Here is a 16,673-nt window from a genome sequence, read left to right on the forward strand (position 1 = left end):
ACTCTCTCCCGCCTCTGAGAAGCCGGACCGGCATCGGCGGCTGCATCCTTCTCCTCCTCCCCGCTCTATTTTGGGGCCCCATGATCTCATGCCCTCTGCAGACCACACGCTGCAATTCCAGTCCAGCCCGCGCCGCGAGGCCACGCAGGGCGATTCCTGCAAGTGTCGGGAGGGTGGCCGGGGTGCGGGGAGGGGACGGCTTGGGGGGAAGTTTAAGACACGCCCACGTAAGGGACCCAAAATAACCGACACACAGAGTGCCCGAAATCAGACAGGAAGCCAAATACTCCGGGGCGTTGAGTCGCTTTGCCCTGACTGCGAGAGCCGGGTGTAGGGCGGGGAGCCAAGGGTCTGACCGCGAGGGGCGGGCGCGCCGGGGAGGGGCGGGGCGGGGCGGGCAGCGCGGGGCCTATTAAAGGCGCGGCCGGGCAGCGGAGCCGGAGCGCCCGGGGCCACGATGGAGCGCGACGGCTGCGCGGGGGGCGGGAGCCGCGGCGGCGAGGGCGGGCGCGCTCCCCGGGAGGGCCCGGCGGGGAACGGCCGCGATCGGGGCCGCAGCCACGCTGCCGAGGCGCCCGGGGACCCGCAGGCGGCCGCGTCCTTGCTGGCCCCTATGGACGTAGGGGAGGAGCCGCTGGAGAAGGCGGCGCGCGCCCGCACTGCCAAGGACCCCAACACCTATAAAGTACTCTCGCTGGTAGGTCCGCGGCCAGGCCCCGGCGCCCGGGAGGGCTGGGAGTACGGGGAGGGCGGCGCCGAGCTCCTGCGCTCGCAGCGCAGTCAGCACCGGGCACCGGAGAGAGGCATGGTCCGGGAGTGCTTCTTCGCCCGCGCGCTCTCCTCCGCAGCCTTTGCAAGTGCCCTACACAGCCGCCCCTGCCAGGTACCTTGGCAGGGCAGGATGGTTCACTCTCACTTGAATTACGGATGCCTGTGAAAGCAGGCTGTTCAAAACGGTCATCCTTAGAAATACTCGACCCCCTGCCCCAGGAGAGTACGGGTTTTTAGAGGAGAAAAATGTCAAACGCGAAAGTTGTTGGTCTTAAGAAGGTGCATCAATGTGTTGCTTCTTTTAGGGGGCTCTGGGCGCAGTATACATGACTTCACTTGGGTTAACTGATTGCAGTTGAAGAGTTAGCGGAGCTCTTTAAGTTTTATTAGGAACTCTACGGAACACTTTTTCCCTTTCGCTCCGTTTTGGAATTTCCTTGCAGGTGCTCAGAAATTCCATGGATGTTCACATTATGTGACTGAAGAAACGTTTATGATTCTTTGCCCACTCTTCTAACCATAGGCTACACGGTTTGTGTTGCTAACAAAAGCTACCTATTACTCCTCTGCTATTTTGCTATGACATTTGCAGGACCCACAGTCAACTTCATGAAATGTGGGGGTTGGTTTTTTATTCTGAATTCATGGTGGGAAGTGCTGATTGAGAGAAGGCCTGGATTCCTGGCTGTTATTATTTGCTGAGGCCTTGCGTAACTGTCCCTAAACCTCAATTTCTAATGAGTGAAAATGGGACAACATCAACTCCCTTGTGCATTGCATGGGATTATTGTGAAAATCAAGCTGAAGAATGTAGGTAGGGAAGTAAATTGAAAACAGCAAGGAAATAGAATCATTTTTATTGTATTATATGGAAATCACAGATTTCTATGTATAGTGTACCCTAAAATATATCCCCTTACATATGATTGAACAATGCTTTGTAGAAAAATTTCTAATTTTTCAAGTCTCCTTTCATTTTGTATGCATTTCCATTTTCACTATATTTGGGACATCATGGAGATGCTATAATACTTTGAGGAATCAATCTTCGTAGACTTAAGAGATGGTGCCGTATGCTTAGTACTTAAAAAGAAGCCTTAGTTTCAAAGAATAAGTACCCCAAGCCACATGATGTTTGCATCTCAAGATAAAATTTTGCATCTTGTAACACTGTTTTGAGTCTATAATAACACAATATTGATGAGAACTTAGTCTCCTGAGTCACCTTTTAAAAATTTTGTTAATGGAAGACCTTAGCTTTTACAGCCTGATCACTTAAATTGTTTAGTATTAATACCTTGAGGTGTTTCACACACGATGAGGTAGTCGATAATTGTATATGGAATCAGTGTGTAACTCTAGTGTAAAACCATTTCTACATGCCTATAAATCTTTACAGGTTTTCCAATTGCAAAATTCAGGTTTTAAATTTTTCTTGCTCATTTACTTATACATCCACAACAGATATCAGCAAAGGTCTACTTTTGGAATAAGCTGTCCAGTCTTTGAGACCTGCAGTCAACTGGTCAAACAGCATTCTGTGTGGTGATGCTACTCTGGGCATTTGACATGGAAGTGTCCTAGGACTTACTTCCACAAGTAGGACTATTATGGACCTTTTTTATCCATTAATTGGGGTCTTTTGCATCTATTGAATTGGAAAGAATTCTTACCTCATATCTTTTGATGGAACACTGTGAGACATTAACATACAAATGTTACCAAATAGACCTGGTGCGGTGACTCATACCTATTATCCCAGCACTTTGGGAAGTTGAGGCGGTTCCATTGCTTGAGCCCAGGAGTTTGAGACCAGCCTGGGCAACATGATGAAACCCATCTCTACAAAAGATACAAAAATTAGCTGGGTATGGTAGCATGCGTCTATGTCCCAGCTACTTGGGAGGCTGACATGGGAGGTTCAGCTAAGCCAGGGAAAGTTAAGGCTGCAGTGAACTGTGATTGTGCCACTGCACTTCAGCTTGGGTGACACAGTGAGACCCTTTATTGTTGAAATTGCTATTTAGCTACTGAACTGAAAGTGCAAACTCGTATTCTTCTTTCCCTTCCCTACTTCAATACCTTTTTCCCGCAACCCCCTCTCCCCCAAGAACTTCCCCAAATAATGGGCTTCCAAAGGGAAAAGGCCCCAAAAGCAACCTGACAATTGTCGTCAAAGAGCTCTGGGATATGTCTTCTAGAGAGGAGCTGCAATTATAGAATTCCTTTTGTTTTCAGATTAAACCTCAGCACACTTTTCATAAAGCTGCAGAAACAGATTGAACTAATTGCACCCTGGGGTTGGGATTAGGAGAGGCCCAGCACTATGATCCTCAGCTACACTGTTTTAATTTAGTCAGATAAATAGAAGAGTTGCCTTGCCTTGCAGAGGCAATCATGTTGCAGTGGCAATGTAATTTTTACATTATTCTGCAGTTTTCTCAGATAAACTAAAATGATGTAGATGTGTGAGAGTGGATGAAGAAGTGAGGATTCTGTCCTACCCTGGCTTTTCCCCATTGTGGTGTTTGATCTTAGGAGAGGGCCACCAAGCTGTGCTTTAGAGGCTTTTGGCCCTGGGCCCTGGAATGCTTGTGCCTAGGTACTGAGCCAAACTGAGGAAAACAGCAAGAGGGAAAAACAAGTATTATTCTCTACATGTGTCGGTAGGTATGTTAAATATTAGATGCCTTTCCTTGGTTGTAAATGAAGTTTTGAACTGAAGTGTAGACTTCCACCGAGATGTGTTGACTTGGAGATGTATTTAAATATCCCTCTTGTTTCTTGGTGTGATTTTACAGTCATGTAATTCTCAACTACATTGCAATATATTTCTCCAGTTAGCTCCTCAAAAGCATTTTTTTTGTGTTGTTTGTGACCTTCTGCTATACTTATGAATACATATATCTGTGTATCTGTGTATGTGTAAAGGGCTTGCGTATGGGTGGTGGTCACTGAAGACTACTTTCATGTTTCAGTGAAAGAGTTCTTTAAAAAAACCAATATATATATATATATGTAGAGAGTCTGTTTGGCTCAAGTTTGAGGACTGCAACCCAGGAGCATAGATTCAAGTTGCCCTGAGTAGATGCTCCTACTAGCAGCAGTTACAAATGGGTTTTTAAAGGAAAAAGGAAGAGGCAGTTCCTAAGTTGTTTATCAAGCATTTATGTTACAATAACAAGAGATTGGTTGGCTATACATTGTTCTTTGTATCACACATTCCAGGAACATGAAGATAGTGGGTGAGGCAGCTGTCAGGAACAAAATGCTTTTAAAGAATTGCCCCTGGGACTGGGTGCAGTGATGTGACTGAAGTCCCATGCTCATGTCCCTCTGGGCCTGATAAATTTTGCATAGTTCACATATCTCAGACTGCTCTGAGCAATTTTTCTTTTTCATTTCCTCCTTTTAATAAAAATATTTCTCTTCTTAAAATACTGATGATCAACATTTTGGATGTAAGTTTGTCCCACATTGCTGGGAAGGCTCATTTCCGGATAATCTTGTCCCATGTCAGAGGGAATGAGATGGGCAGAAGTACTATCACTTAAGAACTTAGTGAGGTTCTGAGGCTGAATTGGTAGGCAACAATTCAGGGATTGGATTGAAAAATAAGGGGACAGAGCAGCGGGATTTCAGGTCATTCACTTACACTGGAGTTGAGGTATGTTGGGTCATTTCTAAGCATCTAGCTATTATGATGAGTTTTTTGTTATAGAATTTTGTGGTAGACTTTAGACATCTAGAAATACAAAGCATAATCAATTTAAGAATCAAAAGGATGACACAAATAAGGACAATTATCAACAAAACAACTTGAAATACAAATATGAAAAGTGTTCCTATTCCTGAAGGTAACCAAATGAATATTTTAATCCACTTCTTGTCCTGGTCTAAAGAACAAAGTGTTGAAGATCTCCACTGAGGAAGATGTCCACTTAGGCAGGGCAGCCTGATATTGGCCCTTCTAACGTGGCTAGGAGTCCTTTATTTGATGGTATTTTCTATTAAACAAAGTCTTCCAGGTTGGAGACCATGATCTTTGATGTTTTTGTCTCCTAAGAGCTTGCTGTTCAAAGAATCCTTAATTAATTTAGAATTTTCAGTGAGAAACTTATAAGGCCTTGACAATAGTGAAGAGTATCACCTTGTTAATGGAAAAACCAAACTCTGTAAAATATTTTAAAGAGCTTTATCCTGAGCCAAGATGAGTGACTGTGGCTCAGGGAAACACTTTCTCAAGGAGTCCTGAGAACGTGCACCTGAGGCAGTTGGATTACTGTTTGTTTTTATATATTTCAGGGAGGCAGGAGTTACTGGCAAAGACATAAATCAGTACATGAAAGGTATACATTGATTCCATATGAAAAGGTGGGATATCTTAAAGCAAGGGCTTACAGGTTATTTATTCAGCATATTCAGAGATTTTTTTTTGAGACAGTCTTGCTCTGTCGCCCAGGCTAGAGTGCAATAGCACAATCTCGGCCCACTGCAACCTCCCGCTCCCGGGTTCAAGCGATTCTTCTGTCTCAGCCTCCCAAGTAGCTGGGATTACAGGCACACACCACCACTCCTGGCTAATTTTTTTGTATTTTAGTAGAGACAGGGTTTCACTTTGTTGCCCAGGCTGGTCTTGAACTCCTGAGCTCAGGAATTTCACCCACCTCAACCTCCCAAAGTGCTATGATAATAGGCGTGAGCCACTTTGCCCGGTGATTCGGAGATTCTTTAATTTGCAATTGATTAAAGGAGTAAGGCTCTGTCTAAAACTTGGAATCAACAGAAAGGGCTGTTGTGGCTGTGTGTGATGGCTCATGCCTGTAATCCCAGCATTTTGGGAGGCTGAGGCAGGTGGGATCATTTGAGGTCAGGAGTTCAAGACCAGAATGACCAACATGGTGAAACCCCTTCAAAAAAAGGGTGAAACCTCTTTTTTTGTAAAAATACAAAAAAAATTAGCAGGGCATGGTAGTACATGCCTGTAGTGCCAACCACTTGGGAGGCTGAGGCAGGAGAATCGTTTGAACCTGGGAGGCGGAGGTTGCAGTGAGCCGAGATTGCAGCATTACACTCCAGCCTAGGTGACAGAGCAAGACTGTCTCAAAAAAAAAAAAAAGGGATGTTATAAGTTAAGCATGATGCTATGTAGCAAAATTGATGGGTGTGCAGACATGACTTAACCCTCTCCTTGCATACCCTTAAGGTCTTGTTTATAACTTGATGTCTTATTGCCACAGAGACATTTTTGCGGTCTTATTTCTATTGTAACATTAATGCTGGTCAATTGTTACGCCTCAACTCCAAAAGGGAGGGAGTATAATGAAGTGCGTTTGACCTCTCTTCCTATTTTGACTGAGAGCTCAGTTTTTGAGGTTTCTCTGGGGTCTCCTTGGCAGAGAGTGGGTCCACTCAGTTGGTCAAGGGCTTTGGATTTTATTTTTAGTTTACAACTTTTCAGGAGAGCTGGTTCATAGTCTCCTTCATCCAGGTGCATGGATCTTTCCATTCTTATTTCAAAAGGAGAAAGCTGATGTTTTCCAAGCAGGGTAGAATGTAAGTTAAGCAAATGGAAGAGCCTTAGGCCAGGGAAGGTTAAAGCTTTCTGTAAGCTTTGCCAATTAACTTTTCATGATTCCATTTATTTATTCTTCCACTCTGGAAGACTGAGTGTGGTTTGCACAATGGAAATGCCAATCCATCCAATCTCAATCAGCTTCAACCACACAAGATAAGATTTCTGGCGGAGCATAGAGGCTAATGCCTGAAATCCCAGAACTTTGGGAAGCTGATGTGGGAGGATTGCTTGAGCTCAAGAGTTCACGACCTACCTGGGCAACACAGTGAGACCTCATCTCCACAACATGTGGTAGGACTTCCAAAAATGGAGAATGCAATGAGTTCATGCTGGTACCAAGCACTGATTTTAGAGAAAAACACCAGGTGGTGGTGGGAAGTCACTGTGAATCCTGCTGACCTAAAGAAAAAAAAAACCAAGGCAAAATTAATATAATTATAGAGCTTTATTTGGGCCAAGTTTGAGGAATGCAACCCAGGAGCATAGATTCAAGTTGCCCTGAGTATATGCTGTGAAAGAGTTCTTTGTAAGAGGCAGAAGCTGGCATTATTTGAGATTTGGGTGTAAAAGTTATAATTCAATTAGCTTCCTTTTCCTTCCCTTATAATCCATTATCTTAACTCTAGAATATGGAAGGAAGAATGTTCAAGCTAAGTCTCTGCTCTTAATCAGACTTGGAGTTGACATTGCTCCTTTGGTTTATAAAATTTGTTATCTGTCCAGCCATAGTTGAACATTTTAATTCAGAATAACCAGAGCATCTTAAGAGGCCAGAGAAGTGTTCTCTGTGTCCCTTATGGTATTTGTTTCACATGTTCTAATAAAATACATAAAGGATTCCTAGGAACCCAAGACTATTGTTTTTACTATTAGGCAGAGGATAGTACCTGACACTCAGTGTCAGCTTTTAATTGCTTGAATGAATGTACTGCATTTTTTGTTAGACTGAGCCACACTTTGATTTGGAAAAGGGGAAGATGGGAAGACTAAATACACAAGCAGGGACCCATAGGGTCTGTGATGGTCAGGAATCCACATAGAGATGACACTTGGGTATAAATTCAGGGGTAAGATTAAAACTGGGATATAATTTTATTTGGGTATAGGGAGATGGAGGAGATAGTGAAGGAACAGAAGTACCCAACTAAGGTGAAGGTGCCTAAGAAGAAGGCAGACGGGGCCTCTGTGATAACGTGGATTCAGAATCAGAAATCTAGTCAGTGAACATTCTCTCAGGTACAGACACTCCAAGTGTGGCAGTCGGCATGTATGAAGGAGAGCCTCCTTCACTTACACCAAGGCCTCTTTGGTTTTGATAACTTTGCTGCCACACCCTGAATTCAGTCTTTGTGATTCTTCGCTCTTCTTCAGCATTGCTTTCTGTCCCTTCTTTTCTTCTGCCTTGAATCTTGTTCTGGTATTTCTTTCTCACCATTTGTAGCTCAGCTGTTTCCACTCCATGTTGTCTCTTTCTCAGGGATACGCAGCTACTGTTTCAAAAGCACTTTGCTAATTTCTATTTCACTTGTTTAGTTAACTTTGGACACTCAGTTTTGTCATCTCCTGCCCCCATCATATCCTAATCATGACTCTGAAGAAAATCCCTGGTGGTCACATTGAGAGACCTTATGTGTTCTGTATAATAAAGAACTGGGGGCCATTAACCTTTCTAGAGCATTTACAGAAATTTTTATCTATCAGCCTTTTTTTTTTTTTTTTGAGACGGAGTTTCACTTTGTAGTGCAGGCTGAAGTGCAGTGGAGTGAACTTGGCTCACTGCAACCTCTGTCCGCCTTCCGGGTTCAAGTGATTATCCTGCCTTAGCCTCCTGAGTAGCTGGGATTACAGGCGCGCACCACCACACCTGGCTAATTTTTTTTTTTTTTTTGTATTTTTAGTAGAGACAGGGTTTTGCCATGTTGGCCAGGCTGGTCTCGAACTCCTGACCTCAAGTGATCTGCCTGCCTCGGCCTCCCAAAGTGCTGGGATTACAGGCGTGAGCCACCACGCCAGGCTGTATCAGCTTTTCATCTTCATCCAGCTGACTCTTTTTATCTTAAGTAGTAATATTAAAGGTAAATGAAAATAGTTTCATATTCAATTTTGCTCTCAAGTTTGATGGCTACCATTGTAAAATATTTGTGTGACATTTAAGATACAGCAAATGTATTTCATCTATGTTGTGGCCTTTTTGTACAAGCCAGAGAACTTTATCATGATTTATAACTTCTTTTTTTTTCTTACTATGGGGAGAGGCATTTAAGTTCCAGACAACTTAGGAACAAATAAGCATTTGGAATACAACTTGTAATTAGAGATCTGCTTTTGGTTAAAATAAGCATGCCTCCATCAACCATAAAATACCCCCCAAACAAGAAAAAATAAACAAGAAACCTTTTAGCAAATGAGCTCAGGGCCGAACATAGATTACTCTTCTAAGCATAAATCTTGTGCAACAAAACCTGATACTCAGAATTCTGACCCAGCTCGAAAATCCCTTGTCATCAGATAAAAGCTAAGTTATGCATTTACCAAGGAAAGACAATGTAGGAACACATTTAAGGTTTTTCAAAAGAGTGACCAGAATGTCCAGTTAAATATTAACGAGAAGACTGTTTTCTGAGTATTCTAGTTATCTGAGATTTAGTTGCAAGAATTAAGATATCTGTAGTGTCTTTGAAAAATTATTTTTACCTTTTTTTACTTTTAGTTTTTAGAAGAAGTGTTGGTAGAAGTGTAGGTGGTAGAAGTTTAGACGGTTATAATCATTTTTGTAGCACTTGGCAGCTTTAAAAAGCATTTCCCATATATTTTTGATTGATTCTCAATACTCAACAACTGTGAAATAGGAAAGTATGATGACAGTCAATTCTGCTTTACAGATAAGGAATCTGAGGCTCAGTCAGGGATTCAGTCAGGTTTCCATGCAGACATTATTGTACATAAAAACCACCTGGGAAGTGTTCAAGACAGAGATTCCTAGGCTCCAATCTCAGTGATTATGATTTAATAGATTTAGAATGGACCCAAAGAATCCTCACTTTTTAACAAGCACCTCAAGTTATTCAGATGTAGGTGGTTGATTTACTCTACTTCTAGCAACAATGGGCTAAATTTATAGGCAAAAGCCACACCATTAGTACGTAATAGACTATGATGGTAACTGGAAGGACTTTTATCTACAGATTTTTATCATGGACTAATAGCTAATGCCATCCCATGCATTTGCTAAATGTTATATCCTATTCATCACGCTTGGCTTGCTGTTGGGTTTCCAACTCTCCTTTGCCTGCTTCAGTATAACAATATGTAATTAGAACCTAAGAAATTTCTGGTGTGGTGATGCTAAAGATTGCCTCCATATTGAGATATATATGTGTCTTTGGTAGTTCAGTGATGAGATTTTTCCTGGGTGGAAGCCAAAATTAGTGCACTTTATTAGTGTGAAGTCAACAATCAGCTGTTTCTGGGAGCTTCCAAAGTAGGTATACTTTTGGGAAATTGTGCTTTTCTTCTTAGTTTGAGTTTCCTTCTTGGCTTATTTTTAAATGTAGTAGAATAGAAAAATAGAGAGTTTTGATAGAAAGTGATTTTGGGATGTGTGGTGGCTCATGCCTCTAAAGGAGACCGAGGCAGGAGAATCACTTGAGGCCATAATTTAAGATCAGCCTGGGCAATATAATGAAACCCCATGTCTGTCTCTCTCTCTCTCTCAATCTCTCTCTGTCTCTCTGTCTTTCTCTCTCTCCATATATATATATATATACACACACACACACGTGTGTATGTACATATCTCCATATTTTATATATATGTATAATATGCATAAGAAAATCATTTTGGAGGAAGTAAATTGTCACAGCGAATTGTCACAAGTGTTTCTCATTTATGGATTGACGATTTTCTCACCATATTTCAGGACTTTGCACAGACTTAGCTGGCAAACATCCTATAACAGGTGTGATTTGAGAGTCTTAAAAAAAAATCACTATCTTGGTTTTCAGGTGAATATTTTTGAGAAACTAGCTTGTTCCTAAAGGTGTGTTTCCCGATCCCCCTCCTGCTTAGAAAGCTTTTTTTGACGTTAGCAAGCATTTGGGGGATCTTGATGATCTCTTATGGTTAGAGAGAGAGAATTGAAAAGAGACTCAGTAGATTAAGACATTATTTGCCCTTTCACTGTGTTGACTTTTACACCGTGGTATTAAAGGAGTGATGGCACCTTAGCAGACGTCATTGCAATGACACCAATTGTACAAGTAGTCATGCACTTGCAATAAAAAAAAAAAAGCCATTTCACTAAAAAGAACACCTTAGATGAAGCAATAAAAATGTCCTTGATGAGGCTGGTCGCGGTGGCTCACGTTTGTAATCCTTGCACTTTGGGAGGCCGAGGTGGGTGGATCACGAGGTCAGGAGATCGAGACCATCCTGGCTAACACGGTGAAACGCCGTCTCTACTAAAAATACAAAAAAAATTAGCCGGGCATGGTGGTGGGCGCCTGTAGTCCCAGCTACTTGGGAGGCTGAGGCAGGAGAATGGCATGGACCCAGGAGGTGGAGGTTGCAGTGAGCCGAGATCGTGCCACTGCACTCCAGCCTGGGTGACAGAGCGAGACTCTGTCTCAAAAAAAAAAAAAAAAAAGTCCTTGATGAAGTAGATTTAATAATCCGAAACCTAGATTACCTGTCTTTTTGATATTCTATGTGACACAATTGGAAGTATGCATGTAGCATATCTGCTGCATACTGAAGTACTGTTTTCTAGAGGAAAAGCAGTTGTGCAGTTGTTTAAGTTGCAAGCTGAACTAATTTTTTTTCAAAGAACACCATTTTTATTTGGAAGAACTGACAAGCTTTTTATTTAGACTTATTTATTTGACATATTTTCTCAAAAATGAGTGATGTTAGCTTGTCCCTTCAAGGAAAACCTATGAAGCTATCAGCTGTCTATGATAAAATCTGAGCTTCCAAGCAAAAATTAGAATTTTGAAAAACTTGTATTTGCCATTTGAGTGTAACAGCTTCCTGATCCTTACACAAAATTGATGAAGATAGCGAGGAATGTGGTTTTTTTTCATGTTGTTTAATAACATGCGTTGACATTTGGAAGAATGAACCAATATTTTCCAAAGGACGAGTGGATGATGTTACAAAATTATGCATTGGTATAATTTCCATTCAAAGTGCAAGATAGACTAATGGATTTTAATGTAACAGTATGTAAAGTTCAGTAATACCTTTTCCATTTTTATGCCATAATTTACTTTTTTCAAAAGACAAATATAAGATAAAAATTAATTCAAGAGCACAGATATATGCATTCTATCGAAATGAATACAATGTGATTTATAAATGAGAACAAATTACCAATGAGCAGTATTTCAGAAGTTGAAAAGGTGACACTAAATGTTAAATACACAGCCTTTTAGTTATATTCTTCAGATTCAGTTTTTTTGTGAATTTAATATAAAGATGAGGAGTTCATTTTGCAACCTAAAAATACTTACTTATTGAAACTATGTTAATACTTTAATAAACTGTACAAAAAAGATAATGAGACAAACGTGCATTTGTGGAACTGCATGTCAGTCAGCCAGTTCCCTGCAGAGGAAATTCCCAGCATTACCTCATTCATCTGTGAGGACACAGAGCAGTCCCTATTTAGACACACACATTTGTCTACTGCTCCAGCATGGCCAGCCCCCCACTTCTTGATGGTTTCTTTCTGCTATGAATATGCATGTCCAGTTGTCTGCTTCGTGGAGCAGACATTTACCTTCCTCATCCACCAGCCATTGGAGGAGGACTGGGGCCACGCAAATGATTGATTCGACCAATTCTTTGGGGAGAGTTTCCCAGTGGCCCTCTTCCATCATCATATCTGGAATCAGATGAGTTTCCATAGCTTCTTTTCTTTTTTTTTCGCATCTTGCTGAAGCAGAGTTTTGAAAAGCAAAACCACAAACTCAGCTGTTCCCCATAAGAAATCTGTTATCAAAGATAATCTCCATGGAGACTGACTCCAGCTGCCCAGCACTTGTCCATTCACTACGTAAACCATCTTGCCCCCCTTCCCTGCTTCGGAGTGACTGGCCATAGTTTAAGAAATTACTACTTTTAGAATTTTGGTGTGGTTTTAAAGAAGAATGTCCATAATCATCTGAAAAGGCATCTTAGGGTTGTTAGTAACTTTTAGAAGTATAATGGGATCCTGATAAGAAACATTTCGTGAATATATTTACAAATATTTAGGAAATAGGTGTACATTCAGTAATATTTTCAGTAATATTTTTCAGTAATATTTTTAAGAACTAGGGGATGTGAGAGCGATCTGGCTGTGACTTCTATCACCCTATTGATTGCCGGGGCTGATCTGGCTATCTGGCTGGCTAGGCGGGTATCCCCTTCCTCCCTCACTACTCCACGTGTGTCCCTCCCGAAGATGTGCGCTCCGTTGAAGAAGATGACCATTTCCCATAGATGAGAACCAGTCTTTGGTCAAGGGTATATGAATAGGTGCACTCCCCTGCTAGAACCTCCAAACAAACTCTCAAGAACTAGGGAGAGGAGAGTGAAAATTAACCTAGTTACAATGATTGTATCCTTACATTCTTTTATAAATTTCAAAATACTTCTACATCTCCTACCTCATTAGTCCAAACCACAGCTCTGCTGTTATCCGTCCCCATGTTAGAGATGAAAAAATCATGGCTCAGAGAAAGTTTGGAGACTTTCCAAGATCACAAAATTAATAATTCTGTTAATTTCATCTCTGTAGTTTATTGGTGAATAGTTTTGGAGTCAGACAAAATCAGGTTTAAATCCTGCTACGGTTACTAGCTGTTTGAATATAGACAAAAAAGTTTCCTAAATAGTACAACTGTAGCATAGAGACAAAATCATATTAGAGTGTGTTAGGAGAAGTAAATTATATAATGTGTACAAAATGGTGCATAATATGCCCTGAATAAGTGGTTTTTTCTTGTTATTGTTGATAAGCTTCAATGTGACTGAGAATTTTTTATTTTACCTTACTCAGAAGGCACTTTACATCCTTAACTACCCAAAGTGTGGTCTGCAGACTGACATATCAGCATTATCCTCTTAGAATTTGTAAGAAATGCAGAATCTTGGGCCCCACCCCAGACCTACTAAACCAAGATCTGCATTTTCATAGATCCTCAGAGGTTTGTCTGAACAATTAAGTTTGAGTATCAGCATTCCATAAGGCTATGAGACAGCACAGAAGGCACCACATCTGGAATTTCTGTAGCTGGGAATTCTAATTAACCCTCGCTGTGCCACTGACTTCATACATGATGTTGTGATTAGAAACCTAAAACAAAATGAAAAAACTCAGTGGGCCTCCATGACCTCAACTGTGGTTGCATTAGGTTGAATTGGTGCTACCGCTGGTTGCATTTGGCCCCTTTCCTTCCGTGAACCTCAGTGGCACATGGATACAAGTAGCCCCATTGCTCTTGCACATATAGAACACGGCATAGTCTCCTCCCTTTGCATATGCCATCTCTGTCTTTCAGGAACCTGCCTGTGCTCTCGTGTGTTGCTTATAATTTAATTGCCTTCTTTTACTCTGCACTGGCTTGTCCTTTAATTGCTCTTTATTGCCCTTAGCATTGCCAATCTTCTGTCTTTGCTGTTACCTGATAACATTCAGATGTTTTTCCAATTCAGCCATCCATCTATCAAAATATCATGTAGATGGTGCTTTCCATCGCACGATCAATGGAACTATCCAATTCCAAGTTTCCACTGCAGTCCCCTCTCAACAATCAACGGTATACTTGACACAAAACCAAAACAAAGGAATCTTATACCAACGCTTTTTCAGGTGATGTAAAATCAGGTTAAATGTCCTTGGCCCAGAGTTTATTCCATAATACTTCATCATCCAAACACACTAGCTTCCTATAAACTGCCACCCAGCAGCATTTCGATTAGAATCTCTGGGATACTAGGAAACAGGTGAATGAAATATTCATGTGGGAACAATGTGGTTTAGGAGCATTGTGAGTAGACTCTGTTGGTCTTATCTACTTTTGGATTAGTCGGGGAAATAAGCAGGAAACAACTCTACTTGGACACGATTTATTTGAATACCTTACTAATCAGCACAAAGGAGGTAAATGTGAAGAATACTGACATATATAAGTATTTATACATTTGTTATCTCTTAGAAACTTTCAAAGAAAAAGAATATTGAGTATTATGGAATGATTCAAGCAAAGGTCTTCAGAGACAGGGTTCATGTAAAGGGTCTAAACTGGAATCACAGGAATCATTTGCTATGTGACCTTTGAACAATTACTTTCTTTCTTTGACTTTCAGTTTCCTTAACCGTAATATGAGGAGTGGATTAGATGGGTTCCTTCTAGTTCCAAAATATTTGTTTTGAGAGCTTATAATATTTTCCCCATTGTTATAAAAATACTATCTATTGCAAAAAATTCAGAAAATATAAAAAAGTATAAAGAAGAAAATGAAAATTGCTTTTGGGTTTTTTCCCCTCCAGGACTTTTCTATGTGTACATATCACTTTAAAAAAAAAAAAAACAAAGACGAGATCACTTTGTGCATATTATTCTGTTGCCTTTTTTCATTTATATTCCATTATGAAAGTTTACCATTGATAGACAGCTTTCTAATGTACTTTTCATAAGATTTTGAGACTTTTATTTTAGTATCCTCAATTCAATAGGTAATCTTTGAAACTATTTCTATGCATACTTTAGACATTCTCAGTCCCCAAGAATTTCCAGCTTTTTGGTACATGTTTGTTTTCTGTTTTATTCATTCGTCAGCTCCATCTCTATTGCTTATGTCTCTTTTTCATGGTTAAATTACTAGTTTTTCTAAAATAATAGCTTCTCTGCATTATGTTTCTGCTCAGAATTTTTCCAGGACTGCCACAGCACACAATGAGAAAATATATACTCCTAAGCCGAGACTAGTTTTTATTTCCCACACGCGGGGTAACAGTAGACGTTAATCACTGTCGGGCTCACCATGAATAGTTTCATCCATTCGTAGCAGTGCTGAAAGTCTGTGACATATGTGTTCAGTCATTTATGAGTTAATATTTGTCAACCACTTAGAGTAGACCCTTGCTGGTAGTAAGTGCCATGTGTGTTTGTTAAATACATACATACCTATTTGTGTTTACTATTTGTCCGGCCCTATGCTAAAGACTTATCTCCTTTAATGGGTACAGTTCTGTGAGGTAGGAGGGAGCAAATCTGTTGGCTTGGGAGTGTCTGGCCTAGCTCCCATACCTCAGTGGGACTCAGTATCCTATATGATGTATAGTACATGCAATATTATGTGCATACTTTGTATTAAGGAGATTGTAGGGCTCAGATATGTTTCAGTCAACTGCTGCTGTGATGGCACTTTGCCCATTTAGAGAGTCAAAAAAGGACTGAAGATGCATATCTCTCTTCAGCATTCCACACCTCTGAAGCACGCCTTCTATGACATTCAGCTCAGCCTTGTACAGTTCTCCAAATACACTTTGTACAGATTATATCTGTTTTCTACCCCACCGTGATTTTTTTAACCTCTCCTTTTCTCACCCAACATCAGGCACCCACCAAGACCCAACTCAATGTGTCCTCTCAAATGAAACATTCTTTAGATGCTATTTGGCCCCATCTCCCTGTCCCAGAACCACTCAATTGCTACTGAATCCTGTTGAGGCCATAGAGCTTAGTGCGTAAGGGCCAGACCCTGGAGCCAGAGTGCTGGAGTGTAAATCGCATCTCTGCCAATAATTGCTTTGGGTCTTTGGGCAGGTCCCTTAACTTCTCTGTGTCATAGCTTCCTTGCCTATTAAATGGGGATAATAGTAGTAGTACCTCATAGGTTTGTTTTGAGGGTTAGACGGATTCATATTTATAAACTAATGAGAAGAGTGCCTGATAGTAGATGCTAGATCAGGGTTCAATATTGTTATTGCTATGGTTTGTAACTTATTTAACAAACATGTAGAGTTTTTACTGTATGGGCAGTCTGGTGCAAGAGGCTGGGGGCTAAATGGTCAAAGGGAAAGTTTACTTACTGTCTGTTTTTTGGGTTTTATCTGAGGGGACCAGATATTTATCGAAGAATTACACAAGAATATCTCAAGTTGCAGCTGAAATAAGTGCAGCCCAGAAGCTGTGTACATAGCGAGGGGGAATTAGCCTTGTCCAGGAGGTCTGAGAAGGCATTTCTTAGGAAGTGACAGGCAAGCAGAAGAGGATTATGAGAAAAGGCAGCAGCAGGGGAAAGGCCCTGGGAGAAGAGACGACATGGCCCATCC

The 16,673-nt window shown here is 41.0% G+C and overlaps 1 protein-coding gene and 1 pseudogene across 1 annotated transcript in view; one reads left to right on the forward strand and one right to left on the reverse strand.

Annotated features, from left to right (window-relative positions):
- The first annotated feature begins 441 nt into the window (after positions 1-441).
- The window catches only part of ENPP1 (ectonucleotide pyrophosphatase/phosphodiesterase 1), an 81,512-nt gene continuing 65,280 nt past the window's right edge, over positions 442-16,673 (forward strand). Inside the window, exon 1 of the mRNA XM_019030063.4 lies at positions 442-697. Coding sequence (XP_018885608.3) covers positions 458-697 — 240 coding nt within the window. The 5' untranslated portion in view covers positions 442-457. The remainder of the gene's footprint in view (positions 698-16,673) is intronic.
- On the reverse strand, positions 12,125-12,414 carry LOC101148555 (selenoprotein K-like; annotated as a pseudogene).

This window comes from Gorilla gorilla, chromosome 5 (genome assembly GCF_029281585.2).
Source record: "Gorilla gorilla gorilla isolate KB3781 chromosome 5, NHGRI_mGorGor1-v2.1_pri, whole genome shotgun sequence".
Taxonomy (NCBI): domain Eukaryota; kingdom Metazoa; phylum Chordata; class Mammalia; order Primates; family Hominidae; genus Gorilla; species Gorilla gorilla.